The 10688-nt window shown below is 45.1% G+C and overlaps 1 protein-coding gene and 1 long non-coding RNA gene across 4 annotated transcripts; one reads left to right on the top strand and one right to left on the bottom strand.

The window, feature by feature from the left end:
* Window positions 1-2173: 2173 nt before the first annotated feature.
* On the bottom strand, window positions 2174-5186 carry LOC147234791 (uncharacterized). Its single transcript, XM_086145496.1, has 3 exons — window positions 5055-5186; window positions 4428-4708; window positions 2174-3027 (listed from the first exon to the last, which is right to left on the bottom strand). The coding sequence occupies exons 1-3, from the start codon at window positions 5086-5088 to the stop codon at window positions 2674-2676; spliced, it is 669 nt and encodes a 222-aa protein (XP_086001622.1). The 5' UTR covers window positions 5089-5186; the 3' UTR covers window positions 2174-2673.
* Window positions 2913-7060, top strand: LOC147234790 (uncharacterized). Of its 3 annotated transcripts, none has more exons than XR_015106053.1 (3): window positions 2913-3048; window positions 3302-3416; window positions 5365-7060. It is a non-coding gene; the product is annotated as an uncharacterized LOC147234790 (long non-coding RNA). The 3 variants fall into 3 exon arrangements; XR_015106052.1 differs by having other exon boundaries at window positions 3302-3510; XR_015106054.1 differs by having other exon boundaries at window positions 2934-3048; window positions 3306-3416.
* Window positions 7061-10688: the final 3628 nt, after the last annotated feature.

The raw sequence follows: 10688 nt of genomic DNA, 5'->3' as shown, positions 1-10688 counted from the left end.
TTGGATTACCGGAGGAAGAGGAGCTGGCCGGGGGGCCGCCGGGGAGCCATGGGCACGCAGGGCGCGGGGAGGCGGCGGAGCTCCAAGAAAGAGCGCAGCACGGCGGAGGACGAGGCGCTCAATCTCATCGCTAGACAGGTGGGGGTCTCACACACACACACACACACACACACACACACACACACACACACACACACACACACGCACACTTCAGAGACCCGCCGATGGGAGAGTCTGTGACCCCCACCACCATCACACACTCACACAGGAACACACACACACTCCATTTCCTGGAGGTTTCCCCCGCAGGCCGGACGCAGCTGCTCGTCTGATGTTGATATGTGATTTGTTTGGATGGGAGAGAAAAAAAAAATATAAATATATATAAACATTTTTTAATCATTTAAAAAACCGTTTGAAAACGTCTGGTTTCCTCCCAGCGGAGAACCTGGCATGAAGACAGGAGGTTCATTGGAGAACCCACATCGTCCAGGTGTGTGGATGACAGAGTGAACGGTGTCTTTCTCCACATGAGGGGTGAATGAATGAATGAATGGTTTAACATCTAGCAATGTGACATGTGGATGAGTGGGTGAATGAGTAGATGAGTGGTTGTATGTCTATATATGACATGTGAATGAATGAGCGAATAGTTTTATGTCTATATGACATATGAATGAGAGGGTGAATAGTTGTACGTCTAGTTATATGATGTGTGGATGAGAGGGTGAATGGTGCCATTTTTCCATATGACAGGATGAATGGTTGTACGTCTAGTTATATGATATTCGGAGGAGAGGATGAATTGTTTTCTATCTCTGTGACGTGTGGATGAAAGGGTGAATGGTGGCTTTCTCCATATGAGTGGTGAATAAATGAGTGAGTTAACGGTTGTATGTCTCCATATGACGTATGAATGACAGGGTGAATGGGTGAACATCTATATGACGTCTGCATGAGAGAGTGAATTGTTTTCTGTCTGTATGTCATATAAATGAGAGGGTGAATGGTGTCTTTCTCCATGTGAGGAGTGAATGAATGAATGAGTGTGTCTTCATCTGACATTTGAATGACTGGGTGAATTTGAACGCCTAGCTATATGATGTGGATGAGAGGGTGAATGGTTGTCTGTCTCTATGAAGTGTGGATGAGAGGGTGAATTCTCTCTGAGGGAGACTGAAGGCCCTTTTGGTCACGTCCAGTTCCAGATGAGCAAAAACCTGACCGCCGCGTTTCCCCCTCATGGAAGAACCTGAGCAGAAGGTGAGCAGCTCCAGGGGAGCAGGTAGGGCTTCGATGTCCTGCTCATCAACACTGGGACGGGCTGGGAGGAGCCGGGAATCCAACCGGGAATGAAGTCTCTCCATTCGGCCCTGTGATTGGTCCGGGTTTAATAAACGAATGAACACATGATCGGATGAATGGAACCGGACGAGGCCAGACGGATTCAACTCTGACATGATTATTTCACCTTCTGGTTTCCTAAGATCTGTTTCAAAAAAAAAAAAAAAAAAAGATGAGAAAAGTTGAAGAAATGTCGCAAATGTCTGATAAAACCAGCCGATTATTTCACGTGAGTTAGCTGCCCCGTCGGACGGCGGCATGGCCTCACGACTTCCTGCCCGCCATCTTATCTTTGCTGACTGTTGACTCACAGGGTGGTGTTTCCTGTGTGTGTGTGTGTGTATGTGTGTGTGTGTGTGTGTGTGTGTGTGTGTGGCCATGGCGACAATCAGACAAAGTTCTCTGTATTTTCGGTCCCTTTGGCTCAGGGAAAAGGTTTCATGAAAAAATAACTGAAATCGTTGTTTATTTTTTAATGTGGAAAAAACATTTTTACGAAATTAGTAAAAAATCTTTTAAAAAGTGTTGACCCTTATAAAAAAAACAAAAAAACAAAAAAAAAATAACGCAATTTTGATTTGAACTCCATTTATACCAAATTTGAATTTCTTTATTAATCTGTCATACTTGACCTGGAACGTCCTTCTGCTTCCTGTGGCTGTGGGCGCCCACAGCGCCCCCTAGTGGCCCTGGGGAGCTATGAAGCATCCTGATTCCCATACTGATTCCTATCATAAAATAGGATACGATGATCCAACTGAAGGTAAGAAGAATTCTTGAACTTTCGAGTCCTGCTTCTTCCTCTTCTACTCCTTTCGGCTTTTCCCTTCAGGGGTCGCCACAGCGAATCAACCTTCTCCATACTGGAGCTATATTTGACATCCCTGTAGGAGTTTTCTGGCTGCCCATGATCACAGTTACAGACTGCTAAATGACCATCGAAACCCAGAGGAACCTGCTGAGTGACTCACAACGATTCTTCGCCAGAAGAAGGTGGTTCCCTGCCCTTGATGGGAACATGGTGACCCATTTGAGATGAGTCATACAACGACCAGAAATGAGATCCAGATTTCAAACACTGAGTTTCTGTATTTTATTGGTCCTCATCTTTATTAAACACAACAACAAGTAGTCTCAGCCTGGCGTTTGATGTGAAGTTTTCGCGGTATTGTTGCCGTTGATACAGAGCTCCATCATAAGATCTGGGTACATTCTCTAACAATACAAGCCCTTTGACTGACAAACAAAGTCCTCAAAGACTCCAGATGATACCAACTGTGCTGATGTTTGCTGGACAATGATTGTCAGCCAAAGACAGCGAGGGAAATTCTATTTGGACTTTTTGAATTTCGACGGGACATAAGAGCTGGCAAAGAAATTGCGCTCATTCTGCATCTGCATGCGGAAGATCTTGTTGGCCTTCTCGATCTGCTCCCCAGTGACCAGGTACTTGTCGAGCAGGTCCTTGTAGTGTTTTTCCGGGTGGCCGTCCATGTTCTCCTTCTTCCAGGTGAAGTAGGCATTGCAGGTCGTCTCCTTGAGCCGATTGGCCAGCCACACCCAGAGCCGGTCGCAGGGCAGGAGGGCCACTGCAAAGTAAATGGGGTCTTCCTTCTCCATGACGTTCTTGTAGTCAGACAGGTACTTCTTCATGGCTGGAGTCGGGATGATCTCTGACACACCCTGAGACATGGAGGCAGAACAGTTAAGTATCAAGCACAAAGAGGGCGATCTCTCCCTGTACGTTGGGTACTTGATCTCCTGCATACTTCAAGGTAGCAATGAGGAAGAATATTTGAAAATAACAATGGCTAAAACGTTGTGCGGATAAAATCAGGCAGAGAGGAAGTTGATTCAAAGTTTTGCAATCTGAGACTTCACCTATATGACGTTCTTAGGATTGGAGGTTCATGTCAGTAATCAAAAGTATCACGTTTCAAAAAATGCAAATGGCCAGGAAGCATGGAGCAGCTGATGGAGGAGGCCAGCTCTGTCCTCAGACGTCCCGTTGCCTCCATAGAGGCTCGATGAGGATGACCAAGCTCACCATCAGGAGGAACTAAGATAGATTGGCAAGTCCTTCCTTATTGCAGCTGTCACATTCAACGACACACAGACCACAAAACAACGGAACAAATATGATGGAGCTAGAGCTATAACTCATACGTAAGAACAGTATTCAATGGATCTTATATTATTGTGCAATATTTCACCATGGGTTACATGATAGTTCTGTGGAATACTACTTTGCCATTCTGTAAAGGAGTGCATTCCAACATGATGTAACAGGTTTCCTCCCACTTACTCATAACAGTTCACAGTTTCGACATGCATACATTCTCTTCCCTTTCGTTCATCTTTAAATTGTTCAAACTTGTAATTTTTGTCCTGATACATCTCATCCTCTTCTCCTTTTTCTGTTTTTGTGATCTTTAGTTCCCTTTAAAATGTTTGCAATGGGCATCTCTTCCCTTTCTCTGCCCTCTTCCCTTTCTGGAATTGGAGCTTCCAGGCAGGAGATCTCGAGGAAGACCAAGGAGAAGATTTATGGACGTAGTTAGAGAGGATATGAAGATAGTTGGTGAGAGGAGGATACAGAGAATAGGGTTGGATGGAGAAGGTTGATTCGCTGTGGCCACCCCTGAAGGGAAAAGCAGAATGGCAAAGTAGAAGATTTCTTTTCTTCCCTTTCGAGTGAGGTGTCCATCAAATGCCCGTGATTTCATCAAGAGTCAACGTGATGGTGCTGTGAAATGTCTGGAAAGACCACTTATGTTACTCCATGAGTCCCTAGGGCAGTAGAAGTATCTCTTTCCACTTAAAATCAATCTAAACGGGCCATGATCTCAGTATGATTTGAGAATCTTCAGTGAGAAGATACTCATGTTGTGTTCACTGTCATACAAACCATAAACAAACATGTACATACATGTACTCCTGTTAATGTGAGGACGGTTAAAGTCTACAGTGTCCTTGTTCTCAGCTCACTGCATCATGTCTGCTGAGTTCCAGTAGAGGAACATGGTTGCTGTTCTGTCAGGTCCGTTCTGCTGTCAGTCTAACAAGTGATCGATGTTTCTTACCTCCATGTGGAACTCCTCCAGAGTCTCCTTGGCATAACTCTCGTAGCTTTCGAATCGGTCCTTCATGAATTTTTTGAGGTCCTCTGGACTGTCCACCGTTTCAGACATCTTTTTCAGCATGTCGGTGACCTTCACCAGGTAATTGATGTCCTGGATCATGAAGGCCACATAGTAGTCAGCCTGGAGGTCCCCGAGTTCCATGTGCTGTATGAAGGGCGTCTCGTACGTGTCTTCAGCAATACCTATATTGTCCACCCACAGTTTTTCGTAGACGTCCGTGGCTGCAGAGACAAAGAGAACCAAACACAAAAGAGTAGTCGCATTACTTTCAAACAGCACAATACCTGCTTGGTGTTCATTCCTCTCCATGTTGTTTCCATGGGCAGCAACTCCTCTAGCTTCACATGAACCAGAACAACACATCGACCAAAACCTGTTTGCTTCAGGTACAGCATAGAACAATTGGCGATGACAAAAATTCATTGAATACAATTGTCAGCTGTCCAGGCAAGGATTTGATCTGGAGCTACGTTTGACATACGTTTGCAAGAGTTTTCTGGCTGCCCATGATCACAGTTACAGACTGATAAATAACCGTCGAACCCGGAGGAATCCTGAGTTACTCACGAGGCCCAGATTGTCTTTGTGAGGGATTGGCCATGTCTTCGTTTGAGGATGGAGCGATTCGTCACCGTCGGAAGAAAGTGATTCGGGTCTGGGTGCTGCAAGTTTTTAACTTCCCCTCCTCAGGAAGTGTGTGTGGCAGACACACACACCCACACACACACACACACACACACATACATCCTGAGGCCTTTTTTTTTTTACATCCAACAAAGTCTGTTTCAAAACTGTAGGCGTGTTTTCAGTTATTTCAATGTACATCAGCACAGTACTTTTTTTTACTGTTTGATGAGTTTATTTTCTATCTCATTAGATGTGCCGTTGGAAAATGCCAACTTTCACCCAATCAGGATTGGTCCAAAAGATAAAGGCTGTCCATCAGTGCCATGGTTCCAAGCAAACTTAAACACCATCTCTTCACTTCAAGATAATAACACGGACTATTTTGTTTATCTACATAAACAGACTGAGAAACAGGCAGGGCTGTTGAAGATGAGTGAGAATGCTCTGAAATCTGTCTAGTCCAGGGGTCGGCAACCCGTAACACCCAAAGAGCCATTTGGACCCGATTTCCTCGGAAAAGAAATGACTTTTTGACGTCTAAAATAAAGGTACCACTGTATATGTTGCTTTTTATTACCTTTACAATTTGTATAAACAAGTGTGTGGTGTGTTGCTTCTGAAATTCACAAAGTATTACAGAGAAAATTAAATTTTATTTATGTAATGAACTCATTTTGAGCTTTTAGCGGAGCCTTGACCTGAATTTTAAAAATAAATCGGGAAAAAATCACTGTCAGTAAACAATAAAAAATAAATATTTGCAAAATATCTTCATAAATATTTATTTTACCTGGTTTATGGGACTTCTGCTCCTGAACTTCTGCGCACAGCATCTGCAAATCGGGACTTTACCGGCCGGCGGGTATACCGGCTTCCGCCAGTGTGACGTTATTTTGAGCGGCAAAAAATAAGTAATATAATTTTATTTAACATTTCAGGATCACAATAATCTTCCAACTTAGAACTTAAAGTAAAAAAAAAAGGAATGAACACAAATGAAATATACCTCAATTAAATATTTATCATTTATTTTCTCAAGCCACTCGGAGACGCAGTGTAAAGATGAAAGAGCCGCATGCGGCTCCGGAGCAACGGGTTGCCGACCCCTGGTCTAGAAAGTTGCTGAATTCATGGCTAAATCCAAACAGCCACACACCGTGGCAGAGGCATTAATACTACCTGCCTCCAAAATCATCGTAGAAGAAATGCTCGGCCCTAACGCAGTTGAAGAAATAGCCCGAGTCCCGCTCTCAAATAATACCATTTCCAGAAGTATTGATGACACGTCTACAGACACTGAAAAGCATCCTCTGGAAAAGCGGCACCTCGGTGGGAAATTCGCATCGCAACTCGACAAATTTACGGATATTAGATACATTGGATTTCACACTAAGTGAATTGAGACCACAGTTTCATTCTATATTTCATTAAAAAAAACATTTGTTTGACTTTTCTAATGTAAAATATGTGCCGGGGCTCAAAAAAGGTTGGAAAACACTGGTCTATACATTCTTGTCGTGGCAAATGGAACTTGAATTTCTTCACTTGAGGATGTTTCACCCCTCATCCCACAGGCTTCTCGGATGAGGGTTCATCCGACCCCAAGGCAGTCTGGACAGCACACAATCTTGACCGGCTGAAGGTGCATCTGCGCTACCACGACCTCACTATCTCACTTCCTTCACACATGTCATATTCTCATTCTTTTATCTTTTTTTTATCCCTGTTGTTGTCACTCCGTTGTCTATTTTTATCCGTGTTGTCAAGCTGTTATCTATTTTTATCCGTATTGTTGTCATTCTGTTGGCTATTTTTATCCATGTTGTTGTCTTCATCCTTTTAATTGTCTCTTTTATTTGTATTTATATTCATATTTATTGTTATTGTGCTGCTGTGAAAAAAGAAATTCCCCTATAGGGATTGATAAAGTATTTTTATTTTGTCTTATCTTGTTCTCAAGTTCTTCGCTGTTTCACAAGTCCACTTGCGACAAGAAGAAGATAGCGACAAGAATTCATCAAGTACCTGGGTGACTGAGAACCTCCACAGTCATTGTCTATACATATTATCCTACTCACAGACCTGAAGGATCAGCTTTGAGCCAAAGGACCAACCATTCACACTTATACAGAATTTATAAGCTTCAGCGAACCACCACCAGATCAGGATCTGAAACCCTCTTGATGTGACGGGACGGGACGGTTCTGACTCCTGACTCCTCTTATCCATCCTTCTGAAACTGAAGAAAATACTCTATGAGCGCGCTGCCCCACTGTCAGTTGACACCAGATGTCCCACAGTGCAAGGAGAGTCATCGCTGCATGTTATGTGCCCACCGCTCACATCGAAAATACCTCCTCGAATTATTTCACCGAATTATTAATTTTCAGTTTTACCTTATGTACTGTGCGTGCATGCTGCTTCTGCTAGCTACAGTCTGCTTTCAGCTAAAGCGACTGGCTACCCCTCTTGTAATGGCAGAAAGAGGAGCTGAGTGAGTAAGTGCCTTCTGCTGGTACGCAGACTCTTTACAACCAGGTAAAAGGCTTTGGGAGCACATGCTGACAAAAAATGCAAAAGATATCAATGGTGGGACAGGTGGAGGTTGATGGGAAAATCACAACAACTGGGAAGGCGGATGAAGGTGACAGCAGAGATGGGTTCCCGGTCATCTTAGACTCCATGCCAATGGCTCGTTTCCCAAAATCTGCGGAGATTGAAAACACACCAGTCTCCTTACGCTAAACAATGCCAGGCACAGGAGTCCTCCAAAAGAGGAATCCACCCAACCACCTATGGCAACCAGGAAGTTACGACAGGGGCAGGTTTGTGAAATCTGGAAGCCCCTTGTCACGAGCTGGCACATCAGGCGGCAGGTTTCAGATACAGTCATTGGGCTCTTGGAACAAAGCAGTTCCTCAGCAGCTGCACCCATGACTAAGCGGTCTTTGACAGACTGCAGAGACGTCGGATCGACATAACTTCTCTCTCCAAAACCGGCCGGGCAGTTCAAGAGCAAACGAAGGAAAGGAAAACCAGCAAATGAGCCTTGGAACCATGGGGTTGGTTTTGCCATCAACAACCAGCTTGTCAACCACCTCTCCTAACGTCCCGTGGGTGCAAGCAAGCGCCTCACGACCATCCATCTGGTGTCGGCCAGCAACCAGACAGCAGCAGTGGCGAGCAACCAGGCCCTGACCTCAGACTCCAATGGGGACGAAAAAGAGACAGCTTGACTGCCTTGAGGAAACTCTGTCAAAAATCCTCAAGGAGGATAAGATCATTCTTGGTAAAGATTTTAATGCCAGGGTCATCAGCAATGGAAGGGCACTATTGGCAAAGATGACGTTGGCAATATCAACTCTAATTGATTCCCGCTCGCCTGTAAATGTGCCCGGCACAACCTCATTATCGCTAACACTGTCTTTCAGCAAAAAATACATACATCGGTGTGCCGAGCCTGCTGCATGACAACATGTCAGCCACAGCGGTCAGCGGCAGTGACTCTGAATCTCATTCACCGGGGTCAAACAGGGCTGCATCGCTCCACCCACCTTGTTTGCCATCTCCATTGCAGCCATGCTCCACCTCATTGGCTAAGATCTGCCACAGGGAATCCCAGCCCTTTGTAGAAACCGATGGCAGGCTCTCCAACCTTGACATGTTCATAGCCAAGGGTAGAGCCAGATACGCAATCATTACGGCGCTGCAATACACTGATGAGAGTGCCATTGCAGCGCTCTCCCCAGATGACCTCCAGAGCATTCTAAATCCCTTTGCCAAGGCATACAGAGCCATGGGTCTGGCCTTGCACATCAAGTAGACCCGGGTTCTGTACAAATCGCTGCCTAACCGGGCCATCAGCTGCAGCAGACACCTTAAAGCCTTGGAATTATGGCATCATTATTGCAACTCTGCAGAAGATCCTGTGGCTAAACTGGGAAGACCATCGCAACCGGCATCGGAATTCTTGAGAAGGCAAATATGGCATACCGCCACCTTTATAATGCGACAACTCTGATAGATAGGCTCTGTCCCCAACAACCATCTCCCAAAGTAGATCGTGTACTTCCAGTTAAGAGAAGGGCAGCGAACCCCTGGTGGGTCAAAGAAAAGAGGACAACATTGAAACCAGCCTGAAAAGGTTTAGCATTATTTCCTACAAGTGAGGAGGACCTCGCGCTGGGTAGGCCTCGCTGGAGGAATGCGGTGGAGGAAGGCGTCGCACAGCACGAGTCTGCAATCCACCGTGCCGCAGGAGCAAAGCGGCAATACAGTAAGGATAGATGGGGAAGGGATCCCCCACCATCCACTGTTCCAACCCTCCCATGCCCACACTATAGCAAGATATGTGGGTCAAGGATCGGCCACCTTGGGACCCACAAATGAGACAATCCTACCAAGAGGGGACAATCCCAATCGATCCAAGTGACTGCAGAAGAAGTGTAACACACGCAATGTGTAGTCTAAGATGCATGTTGTCCACCGTGTAGTGTAAATGGCATAAGTGTACAGCGTGTAGTGCAGAGTACAAGGTGTTTACGGTGAAGTGTACCGTGCATGGTGCACAATGTGTAGTGTACCGATATCACATGACAAAACAGAAGCATGTGGAATGTCGGTATTAACATTTTCACCTCTGTTCAGTCAGAGAGCTTCGTGTTTTGGGTGAGGAAACATCTCCTCAGTGTTTCTGTAGAAGCAGGATGGTTACAGCAGCCTTTCACTGAAGCTGCTCCTTCACCTGGAGGTAGTGTTGAGCAGTGGATGCAGCAGATGGTCCAGGATTGACAGGAGCGTGCCGAGTCCGGCCGGCAGTTTGGCCCGACGTGAGGCCGATGCTACCTCCCCAGTCCACTGCAGCATAGAAGAGATTTGATTGCCACGACAGTCCAGATAGAACATTTACCGGTAGCGTGCGGGGAAGTTCGTGGCCAGTGAGGCACTGACTTCCTTTGGAAAAATTGTAAGAACTCAAGAGTTTCTTGTTCCTGATAAACTCATCTCAGTTTTTAAAAAAAACTGAAAACAATCGGTGGTCTTTTTCTTTATTCCTGTATGAAGCCCACGCACATACACCTCTCCCCAAAAAGCCCTGTTACCGTGTTGCAAACTCCTCCTTGTTTTCTTTTATTTATCTTATTTATTTTGTCCTACATTGCTTCTGGAGGGACAGCAGTCACCAGCACCTGCCAACTCACATCCGCCCCCTTCAGGCGAGTCACGGTATTGTCTGCCTCACCTCATGACTTTTCTCAAAGGTTTATTTTCCAATCAATGAGAATAATTGTATCATGTAGAAGGTCTATATAATAATATAATACGTTTTTATACAATATTCTATGGGCAACATGCTGAGAAACAGAAAGGATCGCTCACCACGCACCCCAGTTTGCAAGGGACCGCGTGTGCAGAGGTGAGCTCGGCTGCCGCACCTCGGCTTACATTTGCTCAGGAAATGCACAAATTCAGCCATTTTTTCTTGAGAACTTCTAAAACGTGATTGGAATCATACAGAAAATACATTCATGAATCTGATCCGGGGGAAAAAATGTTACTATTTACTAGTTATCA

The sequence above is a fragment of the Fistularia commersonii genome, chromosome 4 (assembly GCF_037954325.1).
Source record: "Fistularia commersonii isolate RoL2024-O1a breed Wild chromosome 4, RoL_Fcom_v1.0, whole genome shotgun sequence".
Classification (NCBI taxonomy): domain Eukaryota; kingdom Metazoa; phylum Chordata; class Actinopteri; order Syngnathiformes; family Fistulariidae; genus Fistularia; species Fistularia commersonii.
This window is presented reverse-complemented; position numbering and strand designations above follow the sequence as displayed.

What these genes read in the sequence shown, in the direction of transcription:
- LOC147234791 (XM_086145496.1), bottom strand. Translation starts at nt 5,088, where the DNA reads ATGGCCAATCCCTCACAAAGACAATCTGGGCCTC. An exon ending in ACAAAGACAATCTGGGCCTC is followed by an intron (nt 4,709 to 5,054) that starts GTGAGTAACTCA and finishes TTGTCTCTGCAG; the next exon opens with CCACGGACGTCTACGAAAAA. An exon ending in TGGAGGAGTTCCACATGGAG is followed by an intron (nt 3,028 to 4,427) that starts GTAAGAAACATC and finishes TCCATGTCTCAG; the next exon opens with GGTGTGTCAGAGATCATCCC.